The 19964-nt window shown below is 32.9% G+C and overlaps 2 protein-coding genes across 2 annotated transcripts; both read right to left on the reverse strand.

Moving 5' to 3' along the window:
• Positions 1 to 11277: 11277 nt before the first annotated feature.
• On the reverse strand, positions 11278 to 14852 carry LOC149401178 (ubiquitin-conjugating enzyme E2 35). The gene is made up of 8 exons (XM_089612813.1): positions 14687 to 14852; positions 14393 to 14420; positions 14148 to 14234; positions 12805 to 12863; positions 12108 to 12149; positions 11928 to 12001; positions 11737 to 11834; positions 11278 to 11605 (listed from the first exon to the last, which is right to left on the reverse strand). The coding sequence occupies exons 1-8, from the start codon at positions 14720 to 14722 to the stop codon at positions 11568 to 11570; spliced, it is 462 nt and encodes a 153-aa protein (XP_089468939.1). The 5' UTR covers positions 14723 to 14852; the 3' UTR covers positions 11278 to 11567.
• Positions 14853 to 15838: 986 nt separating this feature from the next.
• On the reverse strand, positions 15839 to 18489 carry LOC149401179 (uncharacterized). The gene is made up of 6 exons (XM_089612611.1): positions 17929 to 18489; positions 17681 to 17831; positions 17316 to 17600; positions 16556 to 16724; positions 16396 to 16474; positions 15839 to 16179 (listed from the first exon to the last, which is right to left on the reverse strand). The coding sequence occupies exons 1-6, from the start codon at positions 18465 to 18467 to the stop codon at positions 15987 to 15989; spliced, it is 1416 nt and encodes a 471-aa protein (XP_089468737.1). The 5' UTR covers positions 18468 to 18489; the 3' UTR covers positions 15839 to 15986.
• Between the last annotated feature and the right edge of the window lie 1475 nt (positions 18490 to 19964).

Here is a 19964-nt window from a genome sequence, read left to right on the forward strand (position 1 = left end):
TGGTATACTATGTTGAACTGGGGTATTCCACACGATACACCAATTCAACATAGTATTCTACCATTGAGTAAAACAACAAATAGATACCTGAGTTATATTTTTAAATATTGACAATAATAATAATTATTATTTATGGAATTTACGGTGTACGTATTGCATTTGAGGAAATAATTAGTTTTCAAATATATATTTTTATAATGTTTATGCCGTATTTCCATGAGTACCATAGTTTTTATAGTATACCGCAGGTGATATCAAAATCGCTTCTGCAGATTTATGAGAAGCAGGGTATCGTGTGGAATACCCCAGTTCAACATAGTATTCTACCATTGAGTAAAACAACAAATAGATACACGAGTTATATTTTTAAGTATTGACCATTTCAGCAGGGAGGGAGCTATAGTAGGCCGAGGGAACCCACCCACCAATTTTTTTTTTTTTTTGCACTTTTGGGCTCATTTTAAAATAAAAAGTTACAAATTAGTCCTCCTTGAATTTTTTTTTTCAAATTAGCCCCCTATGGTGAGCTTCTCTGGCTCCGTCCTTGCATTTCAGGAGACCCATCAATGCATAAATATGTAACTATAATATAACATGTATACATCGGCAATCCAAAATTATGAAGAGAAAATCATAGGAATAGTTTTTTTTTGAAGTGTAATATTTTCAAAATAGTGTGGTTGTTTTAAATTTTTAAAAAATTAGTTTTTTAATTTCAAATAGTAAACATTAAGAGAGATGATTATTGATGATGAAGCGGGATTCACTTCACTTGTCAAGGGGTCAAAAACGTAATTATTTCTAGCCTATTTAAATTTGTTGGGGGAGAAAAGTAACGGGTCTCGAACCTCGTCAATGAATTTGAATTAACAAAATCAAGAGAGGAAAACATACTAAAGATAATGCGCAAAGCTTTATTGATAATACAAAAATAATAGAATGAATGTGTGTGGATCCTTCAGCGCAAGAAGAAGGTAACGTCTCTTTTGAATTTGTAATTTCCTCCACGTGGTTCCGCTTTAGGTGAGCATGCTTTGTTCCACGTTCTTGACTGTAGAACTCATCAAGTCTTATGGGGTTTACATTGTCAGTCTTCTGAGAACTTTGTGCATGAGGTAAAACATATATCAGCTCATCGATTTCTTTCTGTCTTCACAATATTGCCGAGGTGGCATTCTGAGGAATGTTGTTAGTGTGAAAAGAACGAGCAGTATCTCACAAATTCTCAAGGCCCATGTGACAAGCATTTCGAGATGGGCCTTGAGAATTTGTGAGATACTGCTCGTTCTTTTCACACTAGCAACATTCCTCAGAATGGCACACTGTACAACTTGTAACACTTGCAACACTTGGCCCACATGTATACCAACACTTGGCTCATATTGGACGAAATCCAACACCAACACTGTACAACTTGAATCATACTATTTTCATGATAAAAACTTTACACACTTCTTGCGATAGGTTTTAAAACAAACTGCTACATGCGATTTCCACAATTTTTTCATATTAACGCTTTTTTGTGCTTTATCGTGTGAATAGTATGTTCAAAGTTTTCACTACGAAGATATATATGTTATTAAGTGATAAACAATTATTTTTCTTGATGTTTAGTCTTTTTTTTCTTTTGCTTATTGTTTTAGCCTCTATCTAATTTTATTTAATGTTTCTAATTTTATTTTTTAAAAATAATTATTTACGTTTAAAACAAGGCTGTTTTTAATCTAATTTAAAATAATCATAATTTTGGATATACTACACTAATAAGCATTTGCTTAACCTTTCTCGGATGCTCATCAAATGCAGCAACTTCAATTAATTAAAAGTATAATTTGCACTTTACAACGTTGTTTTGAATAAGTACAGAAATACCATGTCAAACATTTTTATTACGAAACATAATATATTTTAAGTGACCTATATAAACAATCATTTTTTTTAATTGTGTACGGTTTGGTCTCAATTGAATTTTAAGTATAATATTTTAAAAAGATAATTTTTTAAAAGAACATAAAAGCGCCACTATTGTAATAATATTTAATTTTGATATATATACATATATACACCATTTTTTTAATGAATATTGGTTTTGGATGATTCTGAGGACAAACAGAAGATGAGAGTTTGAGTAAATATGCTGTAAGTAGTTATGCTTATAATAAGTTTGTTGAGATATGGGATAGATAATAACTTTGAAGAAGATCCTGATTTTGGCTTTCTAGTCATGAGAGAGAGAGAGAGAGAGAGAGAGAGAGAGAGAGAGAGAGAGAGAGAGAGAGAGAGACTTCTTCTATTTCTCTGTTCGAAAACTTGCTTTCAAACTGAGAGCAAACTTCCTTAAATAAGAAAAAAATTCGGACTTGAAAGTGTTTCAAATCCAAAATAGAGGATTTTATCCTCGACATATCTACTGTACAACTTTAGACTTTATTACAAACAACAAAATAAAGAAGAATCTTATCCTCGACACATATTATACAACTTTAGACCTTTTTACAAACATACAAAATTAAATAAAGAGGAATCTTATCCCTGACATACACTATTTTACATTTAAACAAAATTTGAATAATTACATTTGAACAAAAGAAATCGTTCGGATCTAACCCGAACTCTTTTGGATTTAAACCTTCATCTACGTCTTCCTCTGGTAGACTGTCTTGGTCTTCACTTGATAATTAAGACTTGACATCTTCTAACAGTTTTACATAGTCTTCTTTTGAGGAAGCTCCGGCTAATAAAGCTTGAATCTTGCTTTTTTTAGTAAGAAATTCCAAATGTCGTGGATCCTTAGCTGGGTACTAGATTTTTGAAGAAAGCAATTTAGACATAGCTTCTGTGTTGGCTTGCAGACATTAAAGGTGTCCCACCATTTTTATCTAAATTGTCTTACTGGCGAGGGAACTTTGTTTTCTTTAGTATTAATTTGAAATGTCCATGCAAGAATCCATGGAACATTTAATTTTTACGACAATGATAATAAATTATTATTACAAGAAAATTATTTAGAAAAAAGATTTAAACTGTCTAGAATATGTGGTGGAAAAATATTGGTGACTCCCTAAAAAAAAAATATTGGTGACCAGTCCAAAGAAAGACCACCATTTTTTAAACCAGAGAGGAAAAGGTTCGATGAGTTGTTTTGAGAATTGAATAAACCAAGAATGAGAAAAAGCTCGGATAAAGAAAACATAATACCAAGCATTTTGATAATCTAGATAATTATAGGGTTTCATTACACTAAGATATGAAAAATATTTGGGGGTATAAATATTTTTATTCCAGTATGAAGGAGTGAGGACCTTGAGAATTTTGAATTTCGAATTGTTGATTTTTTGAGAATCAGTAGGATCAAAACAATGATTAATGTCTATCGAGTTTGAATCAATAAGAATATGTTCATAAAACTTTATGCCACAAAGCCTGTCACGACCCGCGACCTCTCGTCGCCGGTTCACGAGGCGCGATGGTGAGCAACGTCACAAATTACAATATCAATATATCAATATAGATCATATCAAACAGATAAAGAAATAAATAAACATATTAACCATAACACTCATATTAAACATAATTTAAGTACAATAACATATAAGTATCAAAAGTGGTTATATGGAAACCCCGTTGAAGGGATGATTTAATATAAAGAAGCAATCGGGGAGGAACTTTTTTTAGTATATTTTGAAATGTGACGACCCGACTTTTCGGACCGTCTTACTTATCTTACTTTTTAAAACTTAAGAAAATTTGAGGTAAATTTTTTTTTTTTTTTTTTTTAACATACTTAAAATATCAAGTTTGAAAACTCATAACAAAAAAAAATAAATTTTCATTTAAAACTTGATGAACGAAAACAACCAAAAAGTCGAAGTTGCATAATGGAAATATAAAACCAACACAATACCATCGTAAAATAAATATCATAAATAAAGTCGTAACCTTTAACGAAATTGAAAAACATAACTTAAACCATGAACAAATAAACCTTGGGTTTGGATTATTGAAAAACTGAAACCAAAGCGGAAGTCTTTTATTTTCGAAAACGGCAACCATAACCCAACCCTCTCGCTATCGCCGCCGCTGATCCACCCTCCTCACTTGTTCATATGTTGTTTACCTACAACACAGACGTATATACATAGAGTGAGCTAACGCTCAGCGAGAATAACTATAACTCACAAAACATAAGCAATAAAAATAAAAATGCATGAACCGGTTATTCGTATTAACTGTGACATGAGAAACCCTATTAAAAGTCTATCGTATTTTAGTTCGGGGGTCCCCTAGAGTAGCCGTACCGATTTCAGTGTACACTTTGGTAACGAACCATGGGGCTGCGACCTCCCATAGTACGCCCCGTCACATACATAAACATATGAGGAACTCTCTATGTGAACCCGTAGTTCGGCTCGAGAAATTCCTCTAGGTACCTCCGTAATTCGAGGCGGTACGACTCTCTTGCTTACTTAACTTATTAATCGTGTTTATTACGTTAAAAGCATGAGCGACATAAGATAAAAACATACATGATAACATAGCTAGAAACATAAGACGTGTTATAGATATTCTAACACACAGCATAAGATAATAACATAAACTCACATATCGTCATATCATATCATAACAAGCACATTCCGAACAAACACGCACACACAAAAATTCACACAATACATAAATACTTCATATCACATAATACGTATTATATATATATATATATATATATATATATATATATATATATTTAACTAATCCGTGTTGCAGTGAGATTATTCTAACCTGGATATCGAAATTACGATCGAAGACCGTCGAAGGAAAAGGATGCTCTTAATGACTCGGAACCTAAACGGAAAAGGTTGGCTATTACTTATCAGGTAAGAAAAGGATTTAATACATGACTTAGTTTCTGGAAATTTTTAAAAACGAGATCCGACGTGAAATTACTAAAATACCCTTGGCTATTAGGGTTTCGGAGAAAACTGAAACTCTGGAAAAACTTTTGTAAAAAATCAAGTACTTATAAAATGTAATTTTGAGCACTTTTTGTAAAGGCATCACGGCCAAAATAATATTTTAACTATTTATTAAAAATAAAAGAAGTGCTAAGATCTAACTTTAAAGTTTTTGTCAAAAACTGTCTGCGCACCGTTTTGAAAATAATCAGAAAATATTCAGTATTTGATAAAAATATTTTTCGATTAAAGGTTTAGATAGAAGACATTTAAACCTAAAGTTTCCAAAAAGAATCAACGCAAAACCAAATTTTCACAAAAACAATTTTTTTGAAACCAGCACAAGCGTTTTAAGAAAACGTTTTCATGGAATCCGAATCAGAGAGAAAAGAAAGCATACCTATTAGGAGCTACGAATTTTTCAAACCAAAGAGGAGTGGGGGAGAGAGAGCAGAGAAGAAGCGTTAAAAAAAAGAGGAGGGAATGCTTAAATAGGGTTTAAATAAACCCTAAAAGCCCAAACCCTAAAAGTCCAAACCCTAATCCTACTTTTAATATTAATATATTAATTATTATTATTATTATTATTAAACCTAAAACTACACGGATCACATTAAGTAACTTTTATATAAGTCTATATATATATATATATATATATATATATATATATATATATATATAACGTAAGAATCTAATATTATATAATATAAAGTAATATATATATATATATATATTATTACGTTAACTTAAATTTCCTATAATATATATATATATATATATGAATTATGTATAATAACTTATTTATAATATATAATTTATAAATATTATATAACTTATATATATTATATCCATATTTTATAATCTAAAAAGCATAATAAAATTAAAAACACTCTAAAGTACACATAAAAAAAGTAAAACTTCAGAAACTACCACATAAATAAATCATTTACTACTACTTTATTAAAAAAAACTAACGTAACTCGAACACAAAAATTTTAGCTTTTTAACTAAGCTAAAAAAATTGGGATTTCACATGAAAATTCACATTTTGTGCATCCCCGTACTGGGACTCTAGAGTAATAATAGTCTGACTAACAGGTTAATTGAAGTATATGGAAGGAAGACTAATAGTTTGGACCAAAGGAGATTTTGAAGAAGACTATTTAGAAGAAGATGGGGTAGGAAACTCTTTGAGTAAATTGAATCTATTTTGAGTAGTAAGTGCATTTGAATAAGATTCCTTCTTCATTCTGACCGAAGCATCCTTTTGAATAACATTCTTTTTTTGAATCGTTTTTTCTTGAATCATCCATTTATACTCTTTTTCCTGTAAAATTCTCAAAAGAGAAAATCAGGGAGAGAATTAGTAATTCCTTTAATAAGTTCTATACCAAAATCAAAATTGCTTAACAAAACTTGCCATCTAGCAAAGAAATTTAATATCAATATCGAATTCTTAATAAAAACTTTTTCATGTATAAATCATCCTCAATTTTTTAATACATAATGCTATGGCTAGTAGCTCTTTTTTTTATAGTAAATAATTTTATAGAGTAGAGTTCCAACTACAAGAATAATATCAGACTAGAGACTCTTGTGTTTGACCATGTAATTTTTGTTTGAGTATGCCTCTAATACCTTTATTAGAAGCATATGTCTCGACTATAAGAGAGGCAGAGGGATGAGGTATTGATATACAAGGAAGATACTTGATTTTTTCTTTTATTTGCTTGACTATTTTAGTATGAGAGTCAGACCAAGGTTGTTTCTTAAGCCTTTGGAATAAGGGTCGACATATCATCCTAAGCTCTTTGTAAAAATAACCTACATAATTTAAGCACCCAAAAAATCTTTACATTTGATTCTTATCTTTTATCTCATCTAAATTTTTTTATGTAAACTCTAGGACTCTAAAGATAGGTTTTATAGTTCCTAAATGAATGTCATGACCTAAAAAATTTATATGCGTTTGAAAAAGTTTCATCTATTTTTCAGAAACGGCTAATCCGTTATTTTTTATGACATTATAAATTTTTTTGAGATGAGATGTATGTTGATGTAATGAACTAGAGAAAATAAGAAAATCATCTATATAGACAATAGAAAAAGATTGAATAGAAGCAATAATATCATTCATATTATTTTGAAATTCACTTGGAGCATTTTTTTTTGTCCAAAAGGCATAACATTCCATTCATAGTGTCCGAAAGAAATATTTAAAGCAGTCTTATATCTGTCTTTTTCTTCTATTTGGATTTGCCAGAATCCCGATTTCATATCAAATTTGGAAAATATTTTGGCATCGTAAAGTTTTTTAATAAGATCTTTTTTATTAAGTAATGGATATCTAATCCACTATAAAACTTTGTTGAGATGTTTGTAATTGATTACCAATCTTGGAACTCCTCTTTCTAATTCGGCAGCATTCATAACATAAAAGGCCAAACAAGACCACGGAGACTTTGAATCTCGAATGAGTCCCTTTGATTTCAAATAATTTATTTCTTTGATACAAATATTTCATTTCTTGATTCATGTGAATAGATCAAGATTTAGTAGGAATATATTTTTCAAAAAAATTTAATTCATAAGGAAGACTTACTACATGTTTTTTACGAGCTCAAAATGCATTAGGAATAGTTGAACAAACAGTTGAAATAAACATTTTTTTTTTATTTTTTGTAATTTTTTTTATAACATTAAGATTAAAAAGTTGTTGTTCTATCTTTAAATTATTAACTTCTTGTTTTAGAAATGTAATATGATTTTCTTTCTTAGAAATCAAATTAATTTGTTGCATACAATTTTCTTTTAATAGATTAAATTTTTTTGTTGAATTAGGAAAAATAAATTTGAAAAGAATTTCTTTTCTTAATATTGAATTTCTTCTCTGTTTTGAAGTAGTTGGAGTATCTTTAGTGTAAAACTTGGTTTAGGTTTTTTACTAGGCCTTTTTAAATATCTTTTCTTAATTTGTCAACTAGGAGGTTCGATTTTCTCATAACCATATTGAGCACAAAATTCTACTAACTCTTTTCTATTTTGGTTGTTTTCTATTTTAATTTTACCTTTTAACTTGATATCAGTACATAAAGTTAGTCCCTCATTATTAATATAGTTGATTAATTGGTCGTAAGTTAAGTTGTCGTAAGGAATAGAATTGTTATAATCTTACCTGATTTTATTCTAACTTTATCAGCAAATAATTTTGGTAGGCTTGCTATAATTCTTTCTTTCTAAATGGAAAGATTACTATCGCTTCTTGTATAAACTTTTGTAAGGAATACATCTTTACACCATCTAAAGTCGCTAAGGTTGGACAACTAAGATTGATTAAGATTTCAGAGGCTCTAGCCTGAAAGTGAGGCGAGTCTCCTACAAAAAATTTCATTATAGCAAAAACAAGGGTATTAACTATATCGTCTACTTGAGTTTTAATATTTATATCATTTTCTTGTTTTATGGCTGTATTATTTGTTGTGAGAATAAAAGTATTAACTTCTGGTGAAATATGATAATCCCACCATCCTTTAAGTTGGCCCGTAATGCCAGATATTAATACGTTAGCCGTGGTTAAATCATTATTGTTTTTGGATTCATAGGCACAGGCTGCCATAGTCATTTCTTGAAGGCTTCCTAATACTAAGTATTCACTTAGTCCATCTATGTTCCATTCATATATGGACTTGACATCATATTTGGCATGTAGACTTTGAGATCTTTCTTCGTATTGAATATCAAGAGGAGTAGGTCTAGGGTAATAATTCCTAGTATGTGGTTTTCTAGAAAATGGTTTATGTTTTATTTTGTTAATAATGGGATTCTCATTATTAAAGAGATATTGAAATTGTTATTCGATTGAGTCAATTTGATCAAGGGTATCTATTTAACTAATGTTATCTTTCTCAGTTTCATTATCAGGATTATGATTTAATACATTTATTTATGGATTACGGCTAGACTCTCCTAAGTTTAATTTATCTAGTTTTGTTGAATTTGTTCTAAGAAATAATCATCAGAAAATTTATCGCTTGATAACTTAGGTTGTAATGTTTTAGGAAATTCAAAGGGTTTGAATAATGGTTGGGTACTTCCTTCCTCATGAAAAGAAGATGAAGGTGTAATTTTCATGTTAACTATGTCTTCAACACGAGTCAACTGGTTGGCCATAGTAGAAAGAATTTGATTTGTATAGTTATTTTGATACTATATTTTTAACATCTGTTTTAGTCGATTGTTTACTATCTTTTGTGTATTGTTTTGAGTAATGGAATTAAATGGAGTAGCTATAATAGGAGTGTTTTTATAGTAAAAGTTATACCATCTAGAGGAGAATGGATATCTATAACTTCGGCATTATTTAAGGTTTTCCAAGCTCTTGTAATATTTGAAGTGAAATTTAATTAATTGAATGGGTAATCTATGTTGTATGTCTCACAATAATGGGAAATCCAGGTGAAGAAAGGAATATTAGCTTTAAGATTTCTTAAATTTGAATACCATGTTTCTCTAATCTCTACTATTTTAGTGCTTTCGAAATTACTAAGGAACCATTCTCGTTTTGTATCATTAAAAGGGTCAAAATCATCCGTTTTTAATAATTCTTTGTTTATTTGAAATTCTCTGGTAATCATGTTAATACTAACTACCATATGTTTCCATTTGAGACCTATTTGGAGATATTGATGATTTTGGAGAATTAACTCTTACTTCATTACATATAGGTTGTGGTCTATTAGAAGTGAAATCTACGTTTCTAAGGTATGTATATGATGTAGAATGATATAGGAAAGAAAGAAAACGCTAAGTTTGTTCAAGCAAAAGCTCAAGTTTTTCTAGGTACTTTTATATTCATGATCTCCATATTACAAAAAGCCTTTTAAATGCCCATTAAAATATGAAACGTTATGTTGCATCAGTATCTATCCTCTTAGGCGTAGATAAGCTTCTAGTAAGACTAGGTTGCCTACGAGGAATATAAACTAATTGTCTAGAAGGAGCAGAACTTACCGAAGGTCTTCTAGTAATAATTAACTCGTTGACTTGGTTTTAATCAAACATTATCTGAACAGATCCATCGGTCTGCTCGAAGATTGTAGAGGAGGATTCTGTAAGTACTTGGGACTTTGGCTGACATATATCAAACAGCTCTCATGACCCTGCTTGACTTAATTAGTTTCATTTTAATCCTTTAGGAGTACTAATTTTAAAATGTTGAGTATTAGCTTAAAAAATTATAGTTTTATTTCTAGTTAAACTATGCTTAGATTTTGGATTAAGAGTAGTAGTCATTACTTTGTAGTATATATGATAAATGACTACAATAGATCAAGAGTTAGTAGCGAAGTTCGTATTTTTGTTATTTAATGTTTAAAGTTAAAGTATCAAGAATATTTTAATCAAATAGCGAAACAGAAAAGTTTGGGTAACAGTTGAAATAAACTGGACCATTAGCAAGGTTAGACTCCATCATTGCTAATAGATAATTCTTAAAATTAAAATGACGTGCAATCACATACGCACATAAATACTAGAATATCTAATCTTATTCTAAAAAGTGGCTTAACAGTTAACTTGAACCATGCCTACATGCATATATATTGGCATAACGAAAAAATAAATGCAATGTTTCACGCTCATGATTTCAAGCAATAGTCTGCTCTGTTTGCTCGATTGAATAATTTTGTTTAAAATTAAAAGTTTTCATTATTTAAATCATCATAATGGCTTTGATAAATAGTCTTAATATCTGTTTAAGGGATGCTCCAATTATGTAAATGATTTTCTATATGAGCAATATTTATTTCTGTTGTATTTATATCTCCATCACTGGTTTCAACAAAGTCATTTGAAGTAGGAGAATTAGTAGACTCGAAAATTTTGAGGATTCTATTCATGTTGTTTAAAGGTATTAGGTTTTATTGAGAGGGTTGAGGGAACACTAATGAGATCACATAAACGCCTATTTTGACTAAACACAGCTGATCACCACGATTCTGGCTTACCAGTACAACTTCTCAACATAAACTAAAAACATCAAATAACATAACTAAAAAACTTTCAATATTCTCCAAGAAAATCAATCTTTAAACTTCAAAAACTTTGATTAAATCAGCAGTAAATAATGATTTTGAATAGTGCTTTCTCCAGCGCTTTTTTGTGTTTATCAAAATATATATATGAAGACTGGGATATTAAAAAACGAAAAAAAAAAAAAAAAAATTCCCGGGTGCCAAAGAAAATGCTCGGCTGTGACTTTTTTTTTCCCTTTCTCAACCCACTGCTAGGAATACAATAGCTTTTCTATCATTCATTTGTCAAGAATCCACAAACATGTAATAGCCAACATTCAAATTATGAGCTACTGATAACCATATTGATATTCATATACGCCCACACATACACGTGAGCAGATCAGTAAGAACAATTCATCTCATCTAACCGTACGACAAGGATTCTAAATGAAGACAACAATGACAACAATTATAACAAGTACACCACTTCTTTTTTCAAGCATTCAAACCTCCAAATTTTTCTATTTGAATTGGAAACATAATGACACAGACATTGCAACAATGTTACTTTGATACAAGAATGATCTTCTAACCGTTTGTTTCTTCACGCACCGCTTGCATACAATCGGGTCCATTCCTTTGCTGCACAAATCCAACCCCCACCCCCCCCCAAAAAAAAACTAATTATATTAAGAACACCTTGATTTTTATAATACAGAAAAATACATCAAGGCAAGTGATTATAAAGCGAAAATATTGTACGACACTGATACCTGTTTCAACGGCCTCAACTTCATTGGTCTTCCAGTGCTTAGCAATGGTTTCAGAGAGGGGATCGTCGGGATTAGGTGCACTCAGAAGCGCTTGAATACTACCATCAAGAATAAGAAAAAAAATATAAGACGGAAAACTTTGCAAAGATGACACATTCAAAATTTGATATCTTGAAAGCAGTAAAAGATACCTTAATAGTACAGTTCGAATCTGAAGAGCGGGACTCCATTTGTCTTTCAAAATGTCAAGGCAAATCCTGCCGAGCTGCATCACGAAATTCGAAAAAGAAAAGGAAACCATATAAATTTATTTGGAAGGAGGCCGAGAAAGAAACAACAGAAAATGAAAAATTTAGAGATTATTTGATTACCTTATCGATGTTAGGATGGTATATCTTGGTAAGAAATCGGACCTGTTGCAGGGAAAAATAAAACATGAATCCATCAAGCCCATACAAGATTAGCAAACTGATCTAGAAGAAAATGCGACACAGATGATTAAGACACCAAGATTCAAGATAAATCACCATCACTGATGTAATTAATCAGAAAACAGGATATGCTCTTTAGATGAAGTGAGAAACTTTATCTAACTGACATGAAGTCTGATGTGGTGATTTCACAACATAATATGATAGTGGGACTCAAGTTCTCAGACTTCAAGGATCAACCAACCTCACAAGTCACAACTGGGTTTTCTTTTTTAAATTATGAAACGGGTGAAAATTGAAGTAAATCAAACTGCAAGTGCAAATCAGCACTAAGTTCACATTAAACAATACTATCCACCTTGCAGATCCCATAACTACACCTCAGAAACAGAAAATAAAAAGAGTTAATGTAGGCTTGAAACGGCCATTACAAAATACAAATTACGTATTTCAATTGTTTGTTCATGAGATTTAACCTCAAAGCAATGCAAGACTTGCCAATAATAATCAATGTTTTTTTTTTAAACCCTATAATAACAATCACTTGTAGGAACAAATTATTAAGGCTTCTTCATTAGGGGAGAAAATATATAGAGAACTACGACTCCATATATCAATATAAGCAAGTCAAAAGTACCTTCGGAGCAGCCATTGGATATTCTTCAGGCAAAAACAGTTCCAACTTGAAAACTCCTCCTGCATACAAGAATTAAAGAAAAATTAACATCTAAACCGATGATGTCCTAAACTACAGACTAGCTAATTTAAAAGTTAAAAGAAACTACAAGTCTGATATATTTGCCAAAAAATAAAAAATAAAATAAAAAAATAGGTGAAGAACTAGCCTTCCGCCATCTATAAATAATAGAATAACCACATATCACATTAATGCAGAAATATCCCACAGAAAGAACTCGACAAGTTTTCTTTTAAATAGAGAAATCAAACCCGTAACTTTTTTTTTGTGCGGAGGAAGCTATCTCTTCTTGTCGTTAACTCATTAGTAAAACTAAGTATTTACATGGACCAGTCCACAACGTTTACAAATGTGAATAAGTGCGAAAAAAAAAATTAAAAACTTTATCAAGTTTCCAAATAGGATCCATCTTTATCAACGTTTTAAAACCATTTTTTTTTATCAAATACACTCATTTCCAAATGATATTCCCATATACAACTTTGTACACCACAGCTTAGAAAGGACATCATACATGTAAAGATTACGTCACCCCGCTTCTTTTGTGAAACTTGGAAAAGGCTCAACAAGCCATGAATTTAATGAATTAAAAATATGCATAAAAATACAACCAATAATGTTATTTATATGGAAAAGGTGTATTAGGAAGATTTTACTAGGCATAACGGCGGCACCAATATAAATTATGTTTTCAAATTGATGAAAAAATGTCTAGAAATGGACTATATGTCTCGCATGTTACATGTATGCCTTACGTCCACCGTCCGCAATAAGGGGGAAAAATCACAACCGAAAAAGTAAAGCCGCTAGCTCTAGTTTGTCGACTAGCGTGGCAATTCTACTAAGCTTGTTAATTTAACACATGGAAACATCTTACAGCACGGAAGAAAAAAAAAAAAAAAAAAAAAAAAAAAGAGACCTGAAATCAAAATTCATTCTAGAAAAGAGAAGAAAAAAATATCTGAACAAAAATTTTGAAAGACAACAAGCAACCGTATTCACACCTGATATTTTGGACAAAGCATAGTTATGTTCAACCCAACATCCTAAGTCAGACTAAAACCACAAGAAGGAACTAAATCTGAATCTTTCTGTGAATTTCATGTTCAAAACCAAACAACTCTTTTTTGTATGAAAAGAAGTTATTAAAGACTGATAAGGCTTGAGAACAGAATTGCCTAAGTTATCCTAAACCGAAATCGTTTTCTTACATTTCATAAATAAGCATAGAACACGATATAATATTAGGATGAAGCAAAAGACTACAAATAAAATATATTTACCCTCGTACGGAGACTGTGTTGGGCCGAGAATCATGACGTTGAAGTATCGCATATTGTCTTCAGATGGCGAGGCACTAATCCCCGGAGCTGACGCAGATCATAACATGAAGTATCAGCAATATCCAATCACAATAGCACAATTGTATCATATCTTGACCAAAACACATCAAACTTCACTCATTTCATTGATTTCCATAAATTTCGATTGAAGCAAAACAAACGACGGTAGAGACTCGATGACTTACCAGGTTCACTCAACAGACGCTGAGTTTCCTGTATGATCACCAAAAAAAATCAATGATCAAACGGACTAAATCAATCACAAGCATGAAAAACCCTAGAAACCACAAGCTAAGTTTTAGATAGAGAAGATCGGTAGTTCAAGCAAATAATCAGTCGAAACTAAAATTCAGACAAGCTAGAAGCCGAACAAGAAAAATAAAGTCACGGAAAATTGGCGGTTAGAGATTCAGGTACTAAAGCTCAGCGATCGAATGGAATTTCAATCGAGGTACCGATAGATCGTGAAGAAGACAAACCTTGATGATCCTTCGAGGGAGATTACTGTTAGCCATTGTTGGGTCGATTGAAAATTACGCAAGCACAAAAATGAGGGTTTAGCTTTTAGAGAGAGAGTCTTTCTTTTTCTCCCACTAAAAAGAGAAAAAGTGAGAACGGTAGGCTTCGATTCACAAATTTATTCAGTGGCTTTTATGTCATTTGCACATATATTACCTTCTTTGTTGTGTTATGACTTGTGAGTTATAACTTCTCTTTTAACGATAAATTTGGTTTACAGCTAAAAGGATTTCTTGAAAATTTACAAGAACAATGCCTCTGCTAATTTGATAATAATTAACCTTTCGGGTTTTTTTTTTTTTTTTTTTTTTGTCTTTTTTACTATTTTCCATTGGTATACTCGCGTGTATAATTGATTGTGTCCAAATAATTACATCAAAAGATATTTCGCTATTTTTAAACTTCGATTTTTCATATTCATAATAACATTAATAATGTTTTTATACTAAAACTGACAGACTAATTAAATGTGTAATGATACTAAATACCAATTACAGAAACTGGAAACATTGTTGCCTGATATACCATTTTGCTCGGATTTTGTACAGTTATTTGAACATATATATAGAAGTTGATGGATCGTGAAATGTTCACATCCATTCCGTTCAATCTCATCATATACCCTTTAGAAATTTATTGCATATATAAAGGGAAATGCTAGGTAAGAAAATATAGTTAAAATAGAAAAGAATAAAAACAATTTAACTCTGTATACTAAAAGTTTTTTTTTTTCCTCCTTTTGTTTCTCTCTATAGCTCATGTACTTATTGATAGGTGATACTTTGGTTTCGAATTCTGTTTTTTTAATATGTTTCAGTTTACTTGTAACTTCAATCTATTTTTGGATAAAAATTCCATGCATAAAATATTTTTGTAATTAGATAACATCATCCTTTTTTTTCGTCTATTTCCTTGTTGCACAAATTTAATAAATTGCCATATCATCCGATTCCAAACATGTCATCAATGATCGTACCGAGGCCCGAGAGTCTTATTCTTGCAAGCTTCCACCACCGTCAGGCAATCCGACTGCACTATGATCGTGCATTTAAGCAAATGTTGCTTTATTTTTTAAATTTAATTAATTCGTTTTCCCATGCAAGAAGCAAAAGTAAGTGAACATTATACATACATATACGTACAGAGATAAAATTCTATGCAAAAGAAATTCCCTGATCTACCAACAGTGTTACTGCCGAATAAGCGAGAAAAAAAAAATGGCAATTTTCCGGAGCAGAAAATACCGTATCTAACTCTTTTTTAGACCGGAACGGGCATTACTATTTTGACATCGGCTCCGAGGCTGCGAAGCTTGGCGTCTAAATTCTCGTAGCCGCGATCGATATGCACGGAACCACTAATCACTGTGGTACCCGAAGCAGCGAGCCCCGCTAAAACCAAAGCCGCCCCGCCCCTCAAGTCTTTTGCAGCCACAGAATAACCTGTCAAATAACTGCAAAACAACCCGACCTCTAAATAAATGATAGTATTAAGTATCATAGTATTGCATCTTATAACTAATTCACAATGAGACAAGTAACTCGTGATTTTACGTGGGGTTGGGCTCACTCATTTTCAAGCCAAAACCCATTAATTTTGTCAATGTACTCGTTTAAACTTTATAGGCCTCGAAACCAATCGAAAGTACCCTGAAAATTCAAAAACAAACCTTCCTTTGTCTTTCCCGAACACCAAAGCTGTGCTACCACATACCTCTATCCTCGCCCCGAGCTTACTCAATTCCTTGGCTGTTGGAAGATTTTTTATTTTTTTTAGAGATTACAAATAGGAAATTGAAATCCGAGTTGGAGGGGTTTTGGGGTTCAAACCATGAGCCATGCGTTTTTCGAAGATGGACTCCTCGATAATGCTTGAGCCGTCGCAAGTGGCTAGCAAAGCCATGGTCTGAGGCTGGAGATCCGTCGGGAAGCTCGGGAACGGCCCAGTCCTTACGTCAAACCCTCTCAAATTCGCTCCATTTGTGTTCAATCCCGAGACCTGAACACCCGTTGTAAATATCACTAATAAGGAGGATTTAGACAAAAACATCACTAAGTATTGTTTTGGACACTTTAACAGCTATTCTATAACAATATCAGCATATGACATATATACATATATTTGTACATTTTTATTAGTTCGAATGTTACAAAAAAAATCATAAACCAGACGTTCTGATTTGTCTTAATTAGCGAAGAGCCTATTTCAGGGGGGAAAAAGAGATCATGAAGAGGCTCGCCAGTTGAAGTTTTATCGTATCTTGACATTTTGGATCATTTTGCTCTTAAAAAGAATGTTCTACAACGCTCAAAGATGCTCTACAACGTTGTATATCGCTCTATGTTTTTTGTCGTGAGACATGTAGTTTTGTCTTAATGACGGACGCAAATCTAATTTAAATAAAAATCAACTATTTTGAGACATTAGGATCCTTTAGAAAATATATTTTCATGAAATGTGCCTTTGTTACTCTAATATTGCAATTCTGTACGAGATAGTGTACTTCAAACCTAAAAACTGATATCCTCATATTAGTTCTTTATTTAGCTTAACACCAAAACTTAATCGACAATGAACAAGAAAACTCACTTCCATTGAATCGTGAGACAGGATTTTGATCCGGCAACCGGCGGCGGTGAGTTTATTGGTCAGAGCCGCCACGTCGGAGGGGACAACCGGAGATATCGTGAAGCTGGATCGTGTAATTGCGGCGGCGATCATGAACGTTCCAGCCTCAATCCGGTCCGGTACGATCCGCCATTCACAGCCCCGAAGCCTCGGCTTTCCTTCAACAATGATCGTCTCCGTCCCGGCTCCGGAGATTCCGGCTCCGCACTCCGACAGAAACCGTGCAAGCTCCACCACCTCCGGCTCCTATTGGCCGGAGAAAAAAAAAAAGCTCAAACAATCGGTGCGTCCGTACAGTAACGCACATTTGAAGATCAAGGACTTACTTTCGCTGCATTTGAAAGCACGGTCACTCCGTCGGCCAAGCTCGCCGCCATCATTAGGGTTTCGGTTGCTCCGACGCTCGGGAAATCGAGGCGGAACCGACCTCCGACCAATCCTTTTCCGTTTCCGGCGTAAGCTTGGACTTTTCCGTCTCTGCAACAACAACAACAACAAAAAGAGAAATGCTTCGATTTTGTTACAGTTGAAATGCGACATTAGTTCTAAATCCTAATTGTACCGAAATCCGAACCTTTGGTCTACAATGGCGCCGAGAGCGGCGAGACCGCGGAGGTACAAATCCACGGGACGAGATCCGATGTCGCAACCGCCGGGGAGAGCCACTGCGGCCTCGCCAAACCGCGCGAGGACCGGACCGAGAACGAAGAAACCGCCTCTGATTTTCCCGACGATTTCCGGATCCGGTTCGACCGAGGTGATTTGATCGGCGGAGACAACCACGGCGGCGGTCTCGCCGGACTCCTCCGTCACGGCGGCTCCGAGGGACCGGAGGACGGAGGCCATGTCACGAGTGTCGGAGAGATTTGGGAGGTTGGTGATTCGAGACTCGCCGGAGCAGCAGAGCGTGGCGGCGAGGATAGGAAGCGCGGCGTTCTTGGATCCGCTGATGCTGACGTGGCCTGAGAGCTCCGAGGGACCGGTGATGATGAGGCCGGTGCCGGAAGAGGAGGCTTTAACGGTGAAGCTTTGCTTCGAGAGCACTCTGTTGTGGTGGTCATAGTTTAGCAGAGGGTTTTGAACTATGAAGCAACAAGAACTACTGATTGTCATTTTTTTTCTTATTTGCCGCCAAGTTTCTTTCTGTCCTGATTTGGGCGGTTGTTATATAGTTGTAGAAATAAATTCCTTTAATTTTTTTTTTGTACTCGGTATAGTTTATGAAAAAATAAATTATAATATAATTATTCAAATATTGATATATACATATATATATATTAATACAACACAATTTATATGTTTAACTCTCTTATAATATAAAAGCACATGCTGTTACTTAAAAATAAAATAAAATAAAAGCACATGTTGTTTATGGTGCATTTTTTTTAATGAGATAGAGAGAAAGTCAACGATCTAGCTTAAAATTTAATATTGAGATATTGAGAAATAAATTTCATTGTTACATCACACAAATTGTCTATTTCGCTAAATTTTTCTAATCGTCAAAATTTTTGCAATCTCAAATGGTTAAATGATATAGTTCGTATAACTATTCAATTTTATATGCTTTAGTTACTTTGATTATATTTCTAATTATTTGTAAATTATTCTATAATAATGGATCATGGACTGTATAAAAGATACTTTACTTTTGTAGCGATGGGAAAGATAGCGTTTGTGATAGTGACAGGACTTGAAGATTTGTCACCATTTTATATAGTAACTCTGATTTGTTGTCGAGTCGTTGTCCGCACCGTGGTACAAATTTGGTATCATTTATAATTATCATATCTTTTAAAGAGCATGTGTTTTTTATTTCCTTTAAACTTTAGTTTGTTGTGACATTAATGTTCATACATTCATGTTAAGTTTTTTTGCCAAGAATAATTAGAACAACTACTATACATGTTCATGCATAAATTGTTTAGGACAAAGAAATGGCAATTATTGAAAAGAGAGAGGTGATAGATTGTCTTAATGAATGCGTGTACCTACATGTGGGCATGCATGAACTATGTTTAAACAAAATTGGTCGTTTATATGTAATACTTGCAATTTAATCGTGTAAAAAAGTGATGTTAGTTTTTTTCATTATTGTATTATTAATTATAGTGCACATTGTTTTAGAGAAAATTAGTCGCATGAAATATATATATATATATATATATATATATATATATATATATATATATTAAGAGCGTATCAATCAAAATACTTTCCTACAGATCGGGAGGAGCAGAGTCGGGCCATAAAACAGGCCTATAAAAAAGAGTGGCATATTTTGCTAGTTTATGGACTGGCAAATTACAAGATCTGGGTGTATGAATCACCGAAAAGAAAGAGAAAGAATAGGCTAAGCAGCGAATCTCTTCAAGCACCAAACTTGCCTCAGTAGTCGGGAGCGCAGGAGCAGCGAGCAACTTTGGAGTTGACTCACAATCAGCCTAGACATGCAAGTCTATGATTCGAGTGAAAGCGCCACCATAAGACTTAGTTTCACAGCCACCACTTCAGCCACAAAAGGAGAGATGAACCCCATTCCTTGGCTGATAAAAGAGCTCGTGACTCGTCCCGTGCACGTCTTGAAAATGCCACCAAAGTCACTGACGT

Source organism: Urtica dioica, chromosome 4 (genome assembly GCF_054948205.1).
Source record: "Urtica dioica subsp. dioica isolate 48M chromosome 4, U.dioica_male_clone48M_v1_H2, whole genome shotgun sequence".
Taxonomy (NCBI): Eukaryota; Viridiplantae; Streptophyta; class Magnoliopsida; order Rosales; family Urticaceae; genus Urtica; species Urtica dioica.

Bases quoted from the DNA above. Each gene is read 5' to 3' on its own strand.
- LOC149401178 (XM_089612813.1), bottom strand. From the start codon at position 14,722: ATGGCTAACAGTAATCTCCCTCGAAGGATCATCAAG. The intron at 12,002-12,107 runs GTAATCAAATAA...TTCGTGATGCAG, and splicing joins ACCATCCTAACATCGATAAG to CTCGGCAGGATTTGCCTTGA. The intron at 11,835-11,927 runs GTATCTTTTACT...TCTTGATGGTAG, and splicing joins ATTCGAACTGTACTATTAAG to TATTCAAGCGCTTCTGAGTG.
- LOC149401179 (XM_089612611.1), bottom strand. From the start codon at position 18,467: ATGACAATCAGTAGTTCTTGTTGCTTCATAGTTCAAAACCCTCTGCTA. The intron at 17,832-17,928 runs GTTCGGATTTCG...TTGTTGTTGCAG, and splicing joins GGCGCCATTGTAGACCAAAG to AGACGGAAAAGTCCAAGCTT. The intron at 16,725-17,315 runs GTGAGTTTTCTT...ACGGGTGTTCAG, and splicing joins TGTCTCACGATTCAATGGAA to GTCTCGGGATTGAACACAAA.